This window comes from Cotesia glomerata, linkage group LG8 (genome assembly GCF_020080835.1).
Source record: "Cotesia glomerata isolate CgM1 linkage group LG8, MPM_Cglom_v2.3, whole genome shotgun sequence".
Lineage (NCBI taxonomy): Eukaryota > Metazoa > Arthropoda > Insecta > Hymenoptera > Braconidae > Cotesia > Cotesia glomerata.
In genome coordinates this window covers 2680185-2700241 of record NC_058165.1, presented here as the reverse complement: position 1 = coordinate 2700241, position 20057 = coordinate 2680185, and the positions used below count along the sequence as shown (strand labels likewise).

Below are 20057 nucleotides of genomic sequence, written 5' to 3'. Positions count from 1 at the left end.
AAATATTTAAAAATTTATATTTTTATTTTATTATTAATTTTTGAATTTCGATAAACATTAATTTATTTAATTTTTTTATAATTATTTTTTCACAATAAATTTTTATATCAAATACCAAGAATTTATTTATTCATTAAAAAAAATATATATATTTAATTTTAACACAAATAATAAATAAATAATAATCCATTTGTTTAAATAAATTAACTCATATTTATTTAATTATTTATTATTATTATTAATTTCTTTTAAATGTATTTGTACCCATTACACCGTAATAACATCAACAATATATATATTTCTATATATTTATATTTATATATAGATTATTTCCAAATATAATTAATTATTATTTAAACCTTTGTTTACAATAATTATACTTATAAATAATATTGTTATTTTAATATTCATTTCAATTCGGGTGGTATCGATTAAGTGGGCAGGATATCTAAGGCTTTTTTTTCTTAACTAAGATCTTAATTTAAGGGAATCCCTAGCCGGTTAGTTCATTAATTCGGAATTTTTTTTTTAATTCAAATTTGACTGATTTTATAAGATAAAAATATTAATTTTAAGTGACAAAACTAAAAAAAAAAAAATTTTTTTTTTAAGTAGAAGAATGGTCATTTGTGAACAGTGATCATATATGGTCATATCTGATCAATGATGATATATGGTCATATGCGATCAATGATCATATATGGTCATATGTGATTATATGTGACCAATGATCATATATGATCATTTGTGACCAAGTATAATTTGTGATCAATGATCATATATGATCACCGATTTTAAATGACCAATGATCATATATGGTTATATATGATCACCAATTATATAATACCAATGATAATATATTGTCATATGTGACCAATGATTATATATGATCACCGGTCATATATATGACCAATTATCATATATGGTTATATATGACCAATGATCATTTATGGTCATATCTGAACAATGATCATATATGGTCATATCTGAACAATGATCATATATGAGCAATGATTATATATGATCACCGATCATATATGATCATATTTAACCAATGATTATGTATGATCATCGGTCATATATGACCAATGATAATATATGGTTATATGTGACCACTGATCATTTATGATCATAAATGACCATATGTGGTCAATGGTCATACCTGAACAATGATCATATATGGTCATATCTGAATAATGAACATATATGGTCATATCAGAACAATGATCATATATGGTCATATCTGAACAATGATCATATATGAGCAATGATTATATATGATCACCGATCATATATGGTCATATATGACTAATGATCATAAATGGTTATATGTGACCAATGATCATTTATGGTCATAAATGACCATATAGGATCAATGATCATAAATGACCGTATATGACCAACGATCATGTATGATCATAAATGACCATATAGACCAACGATCATGTATGGTCATAAATGACCATATCTGATCAATGATGACATATAGTCATGAATGATCATATATGATCAATGATGACATATAGTCATAAATGACCATATCTGATCAATGATGACATATGGTCATAAATGACCATATCTGATCAATGATGACATATAGTCATGAATGATCATATATGGTCATAAATGACCATATGTGATCATATATGACCAATGATCATTGATCAGAAATTAAAAAATTTTCAAATTCTTCTCAAACGAATTGAATATTTTTCAAAAAATTCAACATTAATCTCTTTAAAATACTATGACCTAAATTTTTCAGAACCAAACTAGTAGAGATCCCTCAAATCTAATAAATGCGTATTCATCATATCTTCAAGCTAATTTCTAATACGATGATTGTCGAAGAAAAATTACATTCTGAAACATTTAATTTTACTAAATCTAATTTTTTTTGTGTTTATTATTGTGCAATAAGACATAAACAATTTATAGTTTCTCTGTACTTTACTTGTGTATCTACAAGATTTCAATTAGAAGAATAGGGAGTGTTATATAATATAATTTAGTTAAGTTGCTAATCAGGCACTTTAGTAATATAATTATTATTTAATTAGCAATCCCTTTTAATTTTCATTTTATTTATTCTTCTTAACACAAATATGATGAATACCATTGTTATAATTACAGGTTTTAAGGCATTTTTTTTAGTGATTTAACATCTATTTTAATAGGAGTTTTTTACATTCAAAATATAGTGCCGACAATTTTTAAATTATTTATAATCTAGGATAATTAATACATCAAATATATTTATATTTTTTTATTATTACGTACAACTAAAATTACGTCAAATTGGTCGAAAAAAATTTTTTTTGATGTATTAATTTTTTTTTTTTTTCACAATAATATTTTTACAAGCGTCCCAAAAAATTGTCGACATTTTTTCGGATTCTCTTTACAAAAATTAATAAATAAAAATAATATTAACAATTGCTAACATTAAGCGCTTAACAACTTACAATAATAATAATTACAATTAACTAAATATTTTTATAAAGAAAATCTCATGAACTTTTTTTTTTCCGGAATGTTATCTTAGACATTAAATAAATAATTAATTATTATTTATTAAAATAAAATATCTAAAACTATTTAATAATAAATTAATTAAAAATAAAAACATTGAATAAAATTTATTTTTTTCTTCTTTCTTCTTTATATAACTCTCTAATTTCTCTTCTTTAATTATGAATTATTCACAGCTAATTATACGTACTTAACAATGTAATTGTATAGATTGTAAATAATTATTATTTTTTTAAATAATTAATTAATCATTTAAATAAACAATACTCTTATTAATTTCTTTGTATCGATTTTTCTTAATTTGTACAAGTATATTTATATATAAAATATTTAATTAATAATTAATAAAATAGTGATTATCATGAATTATTAATTATTAATTATATTCTTATAATTATTTTTTTTATTTATTGTTAATTATTATTAACAGTTAATATATTTTCTTTGTTCATCTAACAGGCAATTGTGAAATTTATTTATTTTTTCATTTTTTATTTAAGAAATTTATTTTTTTAACCCTGGGATTTTTAATTAATAAATTAATTAATTAATAAATTAATTAATTAATAAATTAATTAATTAATAAATTAATAAATTAATAAATTAATTAATTAATAAATTAATTAATTAATAAATAAATAAATTAATTAATTAATAAATTAATTAATTAATTGATTAATTAATTAATAAACTAATTAATAAATTAATTCTATTATTCGCTAATATATATGTGACTCACTTTAAAAATTTATTTTGTTAATTATACAGAAGGTTTGTAAAAAAAAAATTTTTTAATTATAATTTTAAAAATTAATTTTTTTTCAACTTTTTAGAATATTTTTCTTTGACATAAAAATTTTTTTTTCTTTGTTTGTTTTACAAAAATATTAATTTTTTTTTTTTCAATTTTTCTAAGATATTTTTTACACGGAAAAAATATCACTAAATTTAATCAATGATTCCATATAATCATATCACGTGCCAAAGGTAAAAGGGCGTATATTAATTAATGCGCCCTTTTACCTTTGCAAAGGTAAAAGGGCGCATATTTTTTTTTTCTTGCCAATCGAGTAATAGACACATTCTACGGTGAAAATTGAAAAAAAAAATTGCAAAGGTAAAAGGGCGTATGTCTTCAATTATACGCCCTTTTACTTTTAAGAATTCGAAATTTTGGTGATCTAAAGGTGAAAGGGTGTATAATTTTTTTTTCGGCCAGTTTACAAAAGAACATATTCGTAGTTTAAAAATGTGAAAAAAAAGTTTCTGTGGTACACGGAAAAAACGAGATTTAACTGGTTTCCATGTTGGACGGAACCTAGTTCCATCTATAGTGGAAAAAATTTATAAATGGTTACTACTTCTATGTAGACTGTAGTAGGTACAGTTTCCGTTTATTTCAGTTCAATCCGAGATGGGGCTCAGAGCCATCTGAGATTTATTTGTCTCAGATGGTTGTCAGTACCGCGCGCATGCTCGTCAATCCCATCTTACATAGAAGTGGCGTCCATTTGAAATTTAACTAGAATCTATCTGCAGATATAGTACCTATTAGTACCTATTTTTACATTATCATTTTCAAGTGCATTTTGCAATCAAATATATATGAATAATATGAATGAATAAGTATAATAAGTATATTATAATGAATAATACAGATTATAATTTTATTCCAAATCAAAAAACTAATCCTTAATAAGTTTAAAAAAAAAAATAAATTTAAAAGAAAAATTTTTAACTTAAAATTAAAATTAAAAAATTTTAAAAAAAAATTTAATTTCAGTGTGGTACTATTTTTTAAAACAAGATGAAGATTGGTATTCATCAACATCTTATTTTAAAAAATAGTACCACTTTCATCTTAAAAAATTACAGTTTCAAACAGTAAAAATTGCCATTTCAATATATAGTCGATATTATGAGGAGAAGGGGAACTCAGATGAAAGAGAAGGGGGTCTCACTCTGGGAGAATTTAATGTTTGAAACAGTAAAAATTATACTTTTAAAATATACATTTTACCAGTCCAAGCAAGTCAATAATTGCAGTTTGATTTTTAGCGTTGCGTTTAAAATTTACCATTTTACTGTGTAAATATTGACGTTGCTTGTATTAAAAATTTACTAACTTTATTTTATACTTTTTACATATCATTGCGATCATTTTTTAGCTACGAAATGATAAATATCAAAGTCTGAATTGTTAATTATTATACTTTAACATTTTGGACATTGACATAGCGAATATTACTGTTTGAAATAGTATTTTCTTCCATGTAAAGAGTAAATTGTAACGTTTAAATGGTAAATATTATAAAGTGAATATTAAAATCACGATTTTAATGTTTGAAATGGTAATTTTTAGCAGTTGATCATTACTTATTATACATCGACTGTTATTTATTACAGTTTACTTTTTTCCGTGTATTATTTAACACTTGGTATCAAAACTACAATTTTTTTTTTATGCGCCCTTTTACCTTTAAGTAGTACTTTTCTTAAAGCTGAAAGGGCGTATGTCTTGAGATACGCCCTTTCAGCTTTAGGATACCAACTTTTTTAACTTCCCGCTAAGAAAATTGAAAATTTTCAAAAATCGGGAAGTTATTGGTTTTACCCCGTTTTTCGAAAATCGAGTTTTCATCAGATCTCGACGTTTTGAGGTCCTAGGAAGCTTTCCTGACTATTCCCGCGAGGGTGTCACTATGTCTGTATGTATGTGTGTGTAAGTATGTAAACCTCTTATAACTTTTGAACGGTTGAACCGATTTCATCGCGGTTGGTGCCATTCGAAAGGGCTTCGCCAAACTTAGATTTCCTGTTAATTTGAACCGGTTCGGACCGATAGATTTTGAGAAATTTGGAGAAATCTAAAAAAAAGTAGGAAAAAAATTTTTTCTGAAGTGGTTTTTTTGGGATAACTTTTAAACGGCTCAACCGATCGATTCCAAAAACTATACGGGACTGAATAAAGTAGTCAGTACTTGTCTCGGATAGCTTAACTGGTAGAGCCCTTGGCGCGTAACCGAGAGATCTGGGTTCGATTCCCAGTCTGGGCTGTCTGATTATTTTTTCAATTACGGAAAAATTCCCACTGAGTAGGTCCCCCCCTTTCCCCTATCCGTTCTTTCCCAACTCCCTTAAAATTTGCTTTAATATGGCTCTCAACCTTGAAAAACCACGTCGATCGCCGCCAATCCGGTCAAAATCGGTTGATTCGTTCGAGAGATATCGTGAACGAAAGAAAACCGAAAAAAGTGTTTTTTCAGAGTTACTCCGAAATTTCTAGTTTGACCAATTGAAACTTAGAAATTCTTTATAAGGCTTAAAAAACTGCGTAGAATGCCGCCAACTGCGTAAAAATCGGTTCATTCATTCAAAAGTTATTGCGGTATGAACATTCAAAAAATAGTGTTCTATGAAACTTCTATCAGACTTTTGAGCTCAAAGAGCTCAAAAGCATAGAAAAGGTATCTTTTTGAGCTCGAAGAGCTTAAAACAACACAGATTGTACTTTTGAGCTCGAAGAGCTCAAAAAAGCGGCCAGGTATTAACGGAATTAGCGGGAAGTTGCAGGGATGGCCTTTAGGGTCAACCGTTTTCCTAATTTTTTTCACAGATTTTCACGTTTCAGTCAATTTCCAACCAAATGGCAAAAAAAAATTTTTTATACGCCCTTTCAGCACAAATCCCTATTAACCCTTAGCTATACGTCCTTTTACCTCTACGCACGCGATATGATTATTGTGATAATTAATTACCAATAATTAGATATGTACAAAAAATTTTTTTTTCCAAAATAAAATTAACTTTCAATTAATAACCTCTAAAATAGTATAATTTAATAACACGTGCACGCTTGTCGCTATAACATTAAACTATCATCACTCCAATGTGCACTAATAACATTTTTAGAATTTTTAATTTTAACATTATATTAATCTATAAATTTAATTTAATTTAATTTTCACATTTTTTAAAATAAAAATTACCCTGGTTTGATAATTACCTTTATACTAGATATATTATTAATAATTAACCTATTATTATACTTAATAAGAAGAAAATTATAATTACAAGGCATGCGCAAACATCCGCCATCTTGTTAAGCAAGACACGCCATTTTAATGTGTACAAAGTTAGTGTTGTAATAATTATTTTTAATAAATAAATTTTAATTATATTTAACAAAAAAAAAATTTTTTTTTTGGATCATCTAACAATTTATCACATTAAAAATTGAAAAAAAAATTAACTTCTGTATAATTAAAAAAATTTTATGAATTAGTATGAAATTTAATTAATATTAATAACAAAAATTTAATAAACTATCAAATAAAAAATTGTTTAAATCTAATTATAATATTATATACTATTAAAAATGAAGTAATGATGAATATATTAATTATGTTATTAAATAAAACTATAAAAAGCTCTATGGACGGAGAATAATTAGCTCAGTGACATCACAACAAATGGACATAATGTGAATGATTTAATTGGCATTATTTTTAATTCTAATAATTTCTAATATATATTTTTTTTTTATTTATATTCTTCAATTTATTTATTGAAATTTTTTTCAAAAATATTTATATTTTTATTAACTCTTAAGTCATCATTGGTTATGTATAATTATATTAGAATTGTGCAGCGCCGTCTGTTGAAAAATTTTCTAAGTTTTATAATTCAAAAGTTTTAAAATTAAATGAATAGTAATATATTTTTTCAATTAATAAAATAAAAATTATTATTATTATTATTTAAATGAATTCAATTTCAAATTAAGCTTTTCTTCGCTTTTTTTTTAAAGAAGAAATTGCACACTAAAAGTTAAAAAATTGACCAACAGAGAGCGCATGTCTCGGTAGTAATGCACAATTTTATTTATGGGTAATTTTCTGTAAGGATGTTTTTTGCTGTCCCAGGAATTTTTCTATTAGAAAAATTGTTATTTTGTTACTAAAAAAAATTTATTACGAAAGTAAAAAATCATTTCTATTTGGAGCATTGAAAACTAAAATGAAATAAATTTTGGTTTTTTTGCTATAAATTGGTAAACCACCGAAATAACAGTCCCCTGGGCTGTCCCATTCCCAAAATTAAAACTTTAACATTAAATTTTAAGTTATTCGTCCATAATATATAATTTAGTCCATGATGTTCATAAACTTAATTAGTTAACTAACAATTTTTTTCAATAAAAAGTACCGAAAATTAATTTGTTTCATTAAATTCATTAAACCAAAGTTTGTCCCAGGCATTATAAGAACAGTCCCCTGCCAGAAGTTCAAAGCCAAAAAAAAAATCCAGCGTGTTATTTTACCTTTTGTAAGGTTTATAAGGACCTAACTAGCCTTGAGTTAATAACCATAGGGCTGTTAGCGCTTTATCGGCATTTTATTTAGTGTCAATGCACCATTTGTGCTGGAAATATGTGTCTGGGCCACTTGAAAACTCAGTCCCCTGGCAACTATTTTTATTTATAATTTATTTATAAAATTGGATCCATAAGTCTCAATATTATTCTAATTAATGTAAACATTGATTGAGAACTTGAAAAGTTGAATGCATTGAAATAGTTTGCTTGATTTTTCTCAATTCGATAAAAAAAAAAACAGTTCCCTGTGATGTTATATGGCAAAAGATACACAAATATCGAAAAAGCAAAAATTAAATCGGCTGTTTATTTATTATGATTAAGCTGATAGTTTTGTAGCCCTTGTTAATTTTTTTTCTAATAAAATCAAAAATAATTTGGTCGGACAATTTTGTACAGATTTAAGACGTCCTTACAGAGAATTACCCTTATATTAATATGCCAGTATCAGAATAATTTTTTTACTCAATTTTTATGATAATTTAATGATCATATATGGTCATATGATCAATGATCATGTATGGTTATATGTAATCATTTGTAATTAATGACTCACAGTGGTTAATTTTAGTCAATGATTATTTGTGATCAATGATCATGTATAACCATATCTGATCAATGATTATATATAACCATATCTGATCAGATATGGTCATATGTGACTTATGATCATGAATGGTCATATATGAACCAGGATCATAAATGACCAATTATCATACATGTTCATAAATGACCAGTGATCATATGGAAACATATGTGACCGTGATACACAATTTTCTATTTTTCAAGAAATTAATGACAAAAAATCAAATTTTCTGCATTAAGGAAGTTCGAGCGTAACTAATGAGTCAAAATAGTGTTAAAATTTTTTTTTAATTTTAGTTTTCCCAATATTTGTCAAAATTCTTTATTTTAATTTAAAATAATTTAAACAATTTAATAATTGATGATTTTTACTTATTTAATAAAGTAAAGTAATAAAATGACTTTGGTATTTATTACTTGCCGGAATAAATAAACAGATTTGGCAATAGCGCGCTTGATTATACCCATAACTGAGACGTGGATGAGTGTGTGAGTTAAACATTTCTCTCTCTGTAACTATATTTCTATCCTTTTGTTTTTTCTCAGCTGTTGACGCGATGTTGTCAAATCTTTATTCGAATAAATGGCTGACGATAAACCAGTTACAAACATAAAATTTGACTTTAAATATTTCAAAAATTATATCGGTAATGTATTATTATTAAATTGTTTTTATATTTTGCAATAATCCAAGTTTCTTGTGTATAGTTTTTTATCCGTTAAAGTTGGGAGGTTAATATTGAAAAAAATAATTAAAGTCTCGACAAACCGTTTGTCCGCCATAAGAGCCCGTGTATAAGGAGATAAAATATGCGATTTTTAAAATTTAATATCTAAGTAACTAAACGGTGAATCTTTTTTAAATTTTGGGATTAGATAAAAAACGTATTTATTTATACGTATACTTAATTTCAAAGCTCAAAGTTGGAAATTATTTTTTACATTAGATTCGCTCGAACCTCCTTAAAAAAAAAATTTCTAAAAATTCAACACATTTTTTATACAAATAATTACAATTCCAATTATAAAAATAAGAAAAAAAATATTTCAAAAATTGAGTAAAAAAAATATTCATTACTGACCTATTATTGACCCGATAATTACAAATAACAATTAAACAACTAATAAGGCACAATTAGTTACTGATGACTTTTACTTAATAAATGCGAATTAAATTGATAAAGATTACAGCATTGTTCACCGCAAATATTACACTTCCAGGGGTTGCTGTCACTGTGGCAGCCTTTGTGTAAAAAATACAAGGTCTGATCGGGAAAGGTAATCCGACAGTAAGTGCATTGGAGGCCACTTGAACGAGGATCCGGCCTCGTTGAACTCGGTGGCTCCCGCAGATGCGATAAATTATTTATGTTACTTATATTCAATATATTCTCACTCGTGTTAACGCTACTGCTGCTGCTATTATTATTATTATTACTATTATTATTATTATTGTTGTTGTTATTGTTGGTGCTGTTGGTGGCGTTGATAATAAGATTGTTAGAAGTGTTTGATAACTTACGTCTCAAATCGTCCCTCAGCAATGACTTTAACGGAGATACTTTAATCAAAGAGGGAAGTGGAAGATTGCTGGAGGTTGCTCCACTTTCATCCATCCCGTTGCTATTTGGTTCTTGTTTTATTGGGATCAGAGAAATTGAGGGTGTAATTGAGTCCTCTACCATGCTCCTGTTTTAATTAGAATTTTATTAATTATTTACTAGCAACCTTGCAGTCACTATGTGACTGCCATGACTTGTGAACTATGAATAAATAAAATTTTGCTTTGATAAATAATGAATTTTGTTAAATTGCACTGTACTTTCTTAAATATTGACATTTTTCAAGATATAAGCTCATCCTGGTGTTATACTCATCAAGAGCTTTCATTTGAGTACCCACATGCATTTTCATATATATTTATATATTTACATATTTATATATATTTAAATATATAAAATATATGAAAAATTGATGTGGGTACTCAAATGAAAGGTCTCGATAAGAGTAACATCAGGATGAGCTTATATCGTTAAAAATGTTATCAGTGGACAAAATACAATGTCATTTCTTAATTATTAACATTTTTTAAGATATAAGGTCATTATGATGTTACACTCATCGAGACCTTTCACTTGAGTACCCACATGGCATTTTTTATATATTTTATAAATATGATATTTGTGAAATATATAAATATATAAAATATATGAAAAATCGATGTGGGTACTCAAATGAAAGGTCTCGATGAGGGTAATCTCAGGATGAGCTTATATTTTTAAAAATGTCATTAGTTGACAAAATACAACGTATTTTCTTGATTATTGACATTTTTTAGGATATAAACTTATTTTTATGTTACACTCATCGAGACCTTTCATTTGAGTACCCACATGGCATTTTTTATATATTTTATATATATGATATTTGTGAAATATATAAATATATAAAATATATGAAAAATTGATGTGGGTACTCAAATGAAAGGTCTCGATCAGCGTAACATAAAAAAGAGCTTATATCTTTAAAAATGTCAATAGTTCACAAGATACAAGGTAATTTCTTAATTATTGACATTTTTAGAGATATGAGCTCATTTCGATGTCACACTCATTGAGACCTTTCACTTGAGTACCCACATGACATTTCTTATATATTTTATGTATATATTTGTGAAATATATAAATATAAAAAATATATGAAAAATTGATGTGGGTACTCAAATGAAAGGTCTCGATGAGTGTAACATCGGGATGAGCTTATATCTTAAAAAATGTTAATAGACACTTTTCTTATTCTCTTAATAAAATAGATAATTAATAATTTATTATTTAGCGTAGTCTTACCGGTGCATTGGTAACTGATGATGACTGCTGCTCGGTGCATTGCTGTTGCTGTCAGCACTCTGAGGGCTGTTGGGAGAGTCGCCGTTCAGCGGAGCAGGACTCGAATTTCTTTGACCGGTCATTGTCTGCTCCGGGTAAGGAATTGAAATCTCCACGTGGGGTGTTAAGAAATGCATCGGCGGGGTTGCGTTATCCACCGAACGATTTCCAGTACTGTCTCCACTGTCTGATAATGGCGCAGATGGCATTGCTTCATTTGGTGAACAACTATTTAATAATGAACTTGAACTATTTGGTCCTGGATTATCTAAATCTATTCCATGTCTGTAAAATTAATTATTTTAATTAAATATTTATTTAAATTAAGATTTAATTTGTAAAAAAAAATTAATTCATTATTTAATATTTTTTAGAACATAAAAATTTATCAATAAAAAAATAATAATTAATTAATTAAATAATTTATAAAAAATTAATTGATAATTTTTAATTGTCTAAAAAATTTAATATTTAATATTTAAATTAATTTTATAAATTGATTAATTAATTAATTTAAAAATATTCAAAAATTTGAAAAAAAAAAATTAATTAATAATTTTAAGGTGTCTAAAAAATTTAATATTTAATATTTAAATTAATTTTATAAATTGATAAAAATAAAATAAATATAATTATAATAATTACCTATTAAAAAAATGTAACCTCAAGCATTTCATAGTAGCAGCGCGATAATTACAAAGCGGACATGATTTAACCATATCATGTTGACCAACATGTTCATTCTGAAAATGAGCGCGCATAGCAATTTGTCGCTGAAACCCGCGGTTGCAAATTGGACAATGGTAAGGCAATGTTTTAGAATGTGTTGTAAAATGTTCAGCTAAGTGGTCTTTGCGAAAAAATCGCTTTTGACAAACTCTACATTCATAAGGTTTTACTCCAGTGTGACGCATCTATCAAAAAAATAAAATAATTATTGTTAGTAGTAATAATAATAATAATAATAAATTTTTATGAATTTATTAAATTAATAATTTACCTTATGTCGACGCATATTAGCGCCATTTGAAAATTTCATGTTACATACATCGCATTCAAACATTTTTCTATGAGATCTGTGTCCACTTGAGTGTCCACTCTCATCATTATCAGCATCATGCTCATTAACTTCAATACTTTCGACACTTTCTACACCTTCTCCGCCAGCTAAACATTGCTCTTGATGGACTGAAAACGCTGCTTTGTTCAATGTTTCGTAATTATCACATCTATCACACCTTTAAAAAAATTTTAACATTTAAGAATTTATTAGTTAGTACAATTTTATATTTAAAATATTTTTATTAAAAAAATTAATTTATCTAAAATTAAAATTTGTAGAAAAATTACAAACCATAAAGTGCAATTTTTAATAAATATTTTTTGTTCCAATTTAATAATTAAATAAAAAATTAAAGATGTTGGCAAACATGCATTTTCATATATTTTTCATATCTACATTTATATAAATATATAAAATATATGAAAAATTGATGTGGGTACTCAAATGAAAGGTCTCGATGAGTGTAATGTCGGGGTGAGCTTAGATCTTTAAAAATGTCAATATTTCATAAGATACAAGGTAATTTCTTAACTATTATCATCCTTAGAGATATAAGCTCGTTACGATGTTACACTTATCAAGAGCTTTCATTTGAGTACCCACATGCATTTTCATATATTTCTCATATATACATATATATAATATAGATAAAATATATGACAAATTGATGTGGGTACTCAAATGAAAGGTCTCGATGAGCGTAACATCAAGATGAGCTTATATCTTTTAAAATGTCAATATTTCACAAGATACAATGTCATTTATTATTTATTTACATTTTTGGAGATATAAGCTCATTTCTATGTTACACTTATCGAGACCTTTCATTTGAGTACCCACATGGCATTTTTTATATATTTTATATATATGGTATTTGTGATTAATATAAATATATAAAATATATGAAAAATTGATGTGGGTACTTAAATAAAAGGTCTCGATAAGTGTAACATCAGGATGAGCTTATATCTTTAAAAATATAATTAGTTGACAAGATTCAATGTAATTTCTTAATTATTGACATTTTTGAAGATATAAGCTCATCCCGATGTTACACTCATCAAAACCTTTCATTTGAATACCCACATGCATTTTACATATGTTATATATATTATATATGTGAAATATATAAATATATAAAATATATGAAAAATTTTGTGTGTACTCAAATAAAAGGTATCGATGATTGTAACATCAGGATGAGCTTATATCTTTAAAAATATGATTAGTTGACAAGATTCAATTTAATTTCTTAATTATTGACATTTTTGAAGATATAAGCTCATTTCTATGTTACACTTATCGAGACCTTTCATTTGAGTACCCACATGGCATTTTTTATATATTTTATATATATGGTATTTGTGATTAATATAAATATATAAAATATATGAAAAATTGATGTGGGTACTTAAATAAAAGGTCTCGATAAGTGTAACATCAGGATGAGCTTATACCTTTAAAAATATGATTAGTTGACAAGATTCAATTTAATTTCTTAATTATTGACATTTTTGAAGATATAAGCTCATCCCGATGTTACACTCATCAAACCTTTCATTTGAATACCCACATGCATTTTTACATATGTTATATATATTATATATGTGAAATATATAAATATATAAAATATATGAAAAATTGATGTGGGTACTTAAATAAAAGGTCTCGATAAGTGTAACATCAGGATGAGCTTATATCTTTAAAAATATAATTAGTTGACAAGATTCAATGTAATTTCTTAATTATTGACATTTTTGAAGATATAAGCTCATTTCTATGTTACACTTATCGAGACCTTTCATTTGAGTACCCACATGGCATTTTTTATATATTTTATATATATATCGTATTTGTGATTAATATAAATATATAAAATATATGAAAAATTGATGTGGGTACTCAAATAAAAGATCTCGATGAGTGTAACATCAGGATGAGCTTATATCTTTAAAAATATGATTAGTTGACAAGATTCAATTTAATTCCTTAATTATTGACATTTTTGAAAATATAAGCTCATTTCTATGTTACACTTATCGAGACCTTTCATTTGAGTACCCACATGCCATTTTTTATATATTCTATATATATGGTATTTGTGAAATATATAAATATATAAAATATATGAAAAATTGATGTGGGTACTCAAATAAAAGGTCTCGATGAGTGTAACATCGGGATGAGCTTATATCTTTAAAAATGTCAATATTTCTTAATTATGTATCTAGAGGTAGAATATTTTCGAAGGCAGCCTAAATACTTATTATATATCTTAATAATAAAGATTACCTAAAAACAGGTACAGCTCCATCACTGCTGTCATAATTAGTATTGAGTTGTGCTTCATTATCCCCGTCCTGCTCGTCATCTCTATTGGATCCAACTTCACCATTATCATTATTTATAACCGAGGATGAGTGAGAATCCACCTCATTTTCCCCATTATTCCCATCAATACCATCTGACATTATATACTTCAAAAATACTCTTCATCTATTAAATTCCTGAAAAAAAAAAAAAAAAAAAAAAAAAAACAACATTATCTCACATTAAAATCACCAACAGTCACTTTATAATTTTTCAATTTTATTTAACGAAAAAAAACTTATTTTAAATAAATTATTTATAAAAAATTACATTTTTTAAATTTTTATTTCAATTTTTTTAACAATAATTAGAGCAAAAAAAATTAACATGAAGAAATTTAAAAAAATAAATACAATTTTTTAGAACAAATTTAAAAAAAAAAAAATAACTGCTAACTTTAATATCATTAAAATTTATTAAATTCTCTGCTTAAATAATTCTCATAAATTTCTACTAACCCAATTTTTGCCACATAACCTCTTTTTAATTCTTAAAACTCAAACTAATTATTATTATAATATTCTTCCTTAATTTTAACAAAAAATTAAAACTAACTAAAAAAAATAAGATAAATTTATAAAAGAAAATTTCTACTCACTTTCTTGGTCTATTATTGTCAATCCATGTGACTAGATTTTCCACTGTATTTATTTATCTGGTATAAAAATATTAAAATTAATTAATTTAAAATATTTTAATTAAAAAAAAATTGTTAAATAAGAAGAAATAATAAATAGTAACAGTATGGGATTTTTTATGATTTATTAGGGCAAGGTGCAATTGTTAAATTATTACCCAATACTATATATGTGTATATGTATATATATATATGATTACGGCATAGAAACACCTGGTTAGTAAAACGCAATGCCAGAGTGCACTGCACTTTGTCCCAGTTTTCAATTTAATCCGTCACTTGTGACGTAGATTTCAATAATTTATTTTTTTTATTTATTTAATAAAATAATAAAATTATTAATGATTAATTTTTGAAAGAAAAAAATTTTTATCACAATTACTCACAAAATGTCACTTTTAAATTGTAAAAAAATAATAAATTATTTTTATCTGGATATTATTAAACTTTCATTATTTTTTATTATTTAAAGTTTGCTAATTTGAAAATGTATCTGATTTGAAAAAATACTTGAGCAATTTCTTTTTTTAATTAAAAGTTTTTTTATTTTTTTTGTCGAAAATTTTAGGTGGTTGTTTTTTCGACTTTTTATTAAAACACAAACTATTGTTTATTTTTTAGTTCCAAATTTTGAGGACAGGTGGAACTTATTGGCAAAGTAGTGGGGGGTGATCTTAATATTTTAAATTTTGTAATTTTTTATTTATTGGAAATTTAAGATTTAAAGAAAATTTTTGACAGTTCAAATAAAAATGAATTTTGAACTTTTTTATTTTGATATTAAATAAAAAAATTATCTGACATTTTTTTATTGAAAATATTTTTGATAGTTTATCATTAGAGGTAAAAATTATAAGTTTTGAAAATGTTCATAGATGTCACTGTAGTCTTCCTTAAGGAGGTTCGAGCGAATCTAATGTAAAAAATAATTTCCAACTTTGAGCTTTGAAATTAAGTATACGTATAAATAAATACGTAATTTATCTAATCCCAAAATTAAAAAAAGATTCACCGTTTAGTTACTTAGATATTAAATTTTTAAAATCACATATTTTATCTCCTTATACACGGGCTCTTATGGCGGGCAAACGTTTTGTCGAGACTTTAATTATTTTTTTCAATATTAACCTCCCAACTCTAACGGATAAAAAAATATACACAAGAAACTTGGATTATTGCAAAATATAAAAACAATTTAATAATAATACATTACCGATATAATTTTTGAAATATTTAAAGTCAAATTTTATGTTTGTAACTGGTTTATCGTCAGCCATTTATTCGAATAAAGATTTGACAACATCGCGTCAACAGCTGAGAAAAAACAAAAGGATAAAAATATAGTTACAGAGAGAGAAATGTTTAACTCACACAATCATCCACGTCTCAGGTTATGGGTATAATCAAGCGCACTATTGCCAAATCTGTTTATTTATTTCGGCAAGTAATAAATACCAAAGTCATTTTGTTACTTTACTTTATTAAATAAGTAAAAATCATCAATTATTAAATTGTTTAAATTATTTTAAATTAAAATAAAGAATTTTGACGAATATTGGGAAAACTAAAATTAAAAAAAAATTCTAACACTATTTTGACTCATTAGTTACACTCGAACTTCCTTAAGAAGAATATTAAATAAAAGAAAAAGAGAATATACATTTTTAATAGTACTTAATAATATTTAAACTACCTCTCTACAAGCGAAAATCTTTTGGGACATTTCGCCACCTAGCGGCCGTCGCGAAACTATTTTTTATTTTTTTTGCTAAAATTAAGGAGGTTCGAGCAAATCTAATGTAAAAAATACTTTCCAACTTTGAACTTTGAAATTAAGTGTACGTATAATTAAATACGTCATTTATCTAATCCCAAAATTAAAGAAAGATTCACCGTTTAGTTACTTAGATATTAAATTTTAAAAATCACATATTTAATCTTCTTATACACGGGCTCTTATGGCGGATAAACGTTTTGTCGAGACATTAATTATTTTTTTCAATATTAACCTACACTGAGAAAACAGTTCATTTAAATGAAATGAGGCTCATTAACTATAAATAAATCTCTTATTTAAATATCACAAGAAATATTTATTTGATACAAATAAATTGATTTATTTGAGACAAAGTTACAGTATATTTGAATGAAATCCAGATTTGTTTATAGTTAACAAATATTTCTTTGGTGCTAACAATGATATATTTCAACCAAATCAGATTTGTTAACTATAAATAAATGGTATGTTTGAATATACTCAAAGCAATGATTTTTAGTTTTAGGTTAGGAAAGTAGTAACTCAGACATATCGAACGTTTGGGGTTAAATGGGCAATTCTTTTGGAATTATTAATTATACTGAAATTAACAATAATACTATAAAGTTAGTCGACGTTTTTAATTTTTAATTTTTTTTTTTTTTTTTTTTATTAAATTAGATCTAGAAAATATTTTTTTAAAATTGCACTTATAATTTTTCAAGTTTTTTACGAATGAAGTTTTTTAAAATTTCTTTTGTAACAATTTTTCAATAAAAAAAATTCTAAAAATTTTAGATGACGGCTAACTTAATTTTCATAAATTAACAGACATCTGTCAATTTTAGGACTTTATAATAATAAAATTATCACGAAAAAATTTTAATTAAAAAGTTCCACGTCTAAAAATTAAAAAAATTACAAGTGCATTAAAATATGTTTTTATCGTTGATCTGTAATACCTAAATTAAAAATTGACAGCTGTCTGCTAACTTCAGCATCATAATTATTAATATCTATTAAAGTTAACTATTTCAATACATATTTGTCTAAGCATATATATATATATATATATATATATATATATATATATATATATATATATATATATATATATATATATATATATATATATATATATATATATATATATATATATATATATATATATATATATATATTTTAATTTTATTTATTTCTACAAAATTAAAAAAATACATTTGTAAACTGAGTTAATTTTCATTATTTATTTTTTACAAATCACGTCGAGAAATAACAGTGGCGACCGTAGCGACACCAAGCGTAATTTACTTAAAGTGAGATTTGTTAATAGTTAACAAATCTTTATTTAAATGAAATAAATGAGTCGATTCAGTTAAATAAACCAAAACGAGGTAGTATTTGATTCAAAGTAATATATATTTGAATAAAAGAAATTTGTTAACATTAAATATATATTTTTAATTTATTTCAAATAAATCTGCGCATTTGAGCCAAAAAAAGTGTTTCCTCAGTGTACCAACTTTAACGGATAAAAAACTATACACAAGAAACTTGGATTATTGCAAAAAAAATTATTTTTAATTAAAGTGAATTAAAGTCTTTGTATAATTATTAAAAAAAAATTTTATTGTAATATTTTATGAAATTATTTGCTAAAAATATTTTTCTATAAAATAAATAATATTATTTTTAACAAAAAAAACTTGATTTCTAAAAAAGCTATAGCCCACAAAAATACCAATTAAAAATTGTAAATTTTAAAGCAGAACATTAATGTAATTAATAGTCTATATCATTAATTACTCATGATATAATATGATAGTTAGATATAATAATAAAATATTTCTATAAGAAATAAATTTAATTGGAAAAAATTGACACATATTTTTGTAATTCGCGGGATTTTTGTTTTCAATTAAAATTAGGCACTCAAAAAATTGACCGACTTTTAATTATTGCGCAATAATAATCAAAAAATGCCCTGAAGACTTTCATTAATAACTTTAATAACTTTGTTTTTTTTAGGGATATTTTTAATTGATCGAAAAAAAATTGTTTTATCAATTTAATCCCGGTTTTTACTAACGACAGTTGTTAACTATGGCTTCAATTGTTTGGATAATTTTTGGCACAATATTAATTATTAATTCTGCAACTTCTATTATACAAAGTAAATTATACTTTTTTCTTTTTAATTAATATTTATTTCAAAAATTATTATTAATATTTCTTCAGTTGTTTTTTTTAAATTAATATTTATTGTAAAAATTATTATTAATATTTCTAAAGTTATTTTTTTTTTTTTATTAATATTTATTCTAAAATTATTATTAATATTTCTTAAGTAACTTTTATTTAAATTTAATTTTTTCCAGACTTAGGTGACAATAGAAAATGTCATTGCATTAGGGTTGAAAATATTTGCAACTCAAATTTACAATTATTTTGGAATCATTTCAATCCAGTAAGAAAATTTTTATTTCTACATTTTTCTATAATATTTTACGTATTATTTTTTAGTTTCAGTACTCTGATGACTGTTGCGAGGAAAATGAAGTTCAATACTGCAGTATCCCAGACGGTCCAATTGACGAAACATGCGGGATAAAAAAAATGACAGTGATGCGCCAAAAGACTAATGGACAGGCTCAAGTTGGTGAATATCCGTGGCAAGCTGCCATTTTGACGAGTCAAGAAGATGGCGGTTATTCGTACAAGGGTGCTGGTGTTCTAATTAATAAGAAACATGTTCTTACTGTTGCACATATAATTGAGTAAGTTTTAATTACACTGAAAAAAAAATTTTTGACCGGAGTGTAAATTTTCTTGGCTCAAGAAAATATTAATGA

The 20057-nt window shown here is 24.9% G+C and overlaps 1 protein-coding gene and 1 long non-coding RNA gene across 4 annotated transcripts; both read right to left on the bottom strand.

Moving 5' to 3' along the window:
• Positions 1-955: 955 nt before the first annotated feature.
• On the bottom strand, positions 956-2448 carry LOC123270708. Its single transcript, XR_006510670.1, has 2 exons — positions 1163-2448; positions 956-986 (listed from the first exon to the last, which is right to left on the bottom strand). It is a non-coding gene; the product is annotated as an uncharacterized LOC123270708 (long non-coding RNA).
• A 7111-nt stretch (positions 2449-9559) lies between these two features.
• On the bottom strand, positions 9560-15876 carry LOC123270535 (zinc finger protein ztf-16). 3 transcript variants are annotated; one of them, XM_044736636.1, is made up of 7 exons: positions 15836-15876; positions 15411-15467; positions 14735-14949; positions 12380-12617; positions 12025-12293; positions 11341-11664; positions 9560-10183 (listed from the first exon to the last, which is right to left on the bottom strand). In XM_044736636.1, exons 3-7 carry the CDS (start codon positions 14911-14913, stop codon positions 9634-9636), a joined length of 1560 nt encoding a protein of 519 aa, XP_044592571.1. In that variant the 5' UTR covers positions 14914-14949; positions 15411-15467; positions 15836-15876; the 3' UTR covers positions 9560-9633. The 3 variants fall into 3 exon arrangements, with proteins under 3 accessions (XP_044592571.1, XP_044592570.1, XP_044592572.1); XM_044736635.1 differs by lacking the exon at positions 15836-15876 and adding an exon at positions 15608-15733; XM_044736637.1 differs by lacking the exon at positions 15836-15876 and adding an exon at positions 15663-15721.
• Positions 15877-20057: the final 4181 nt, after the last annotated feature.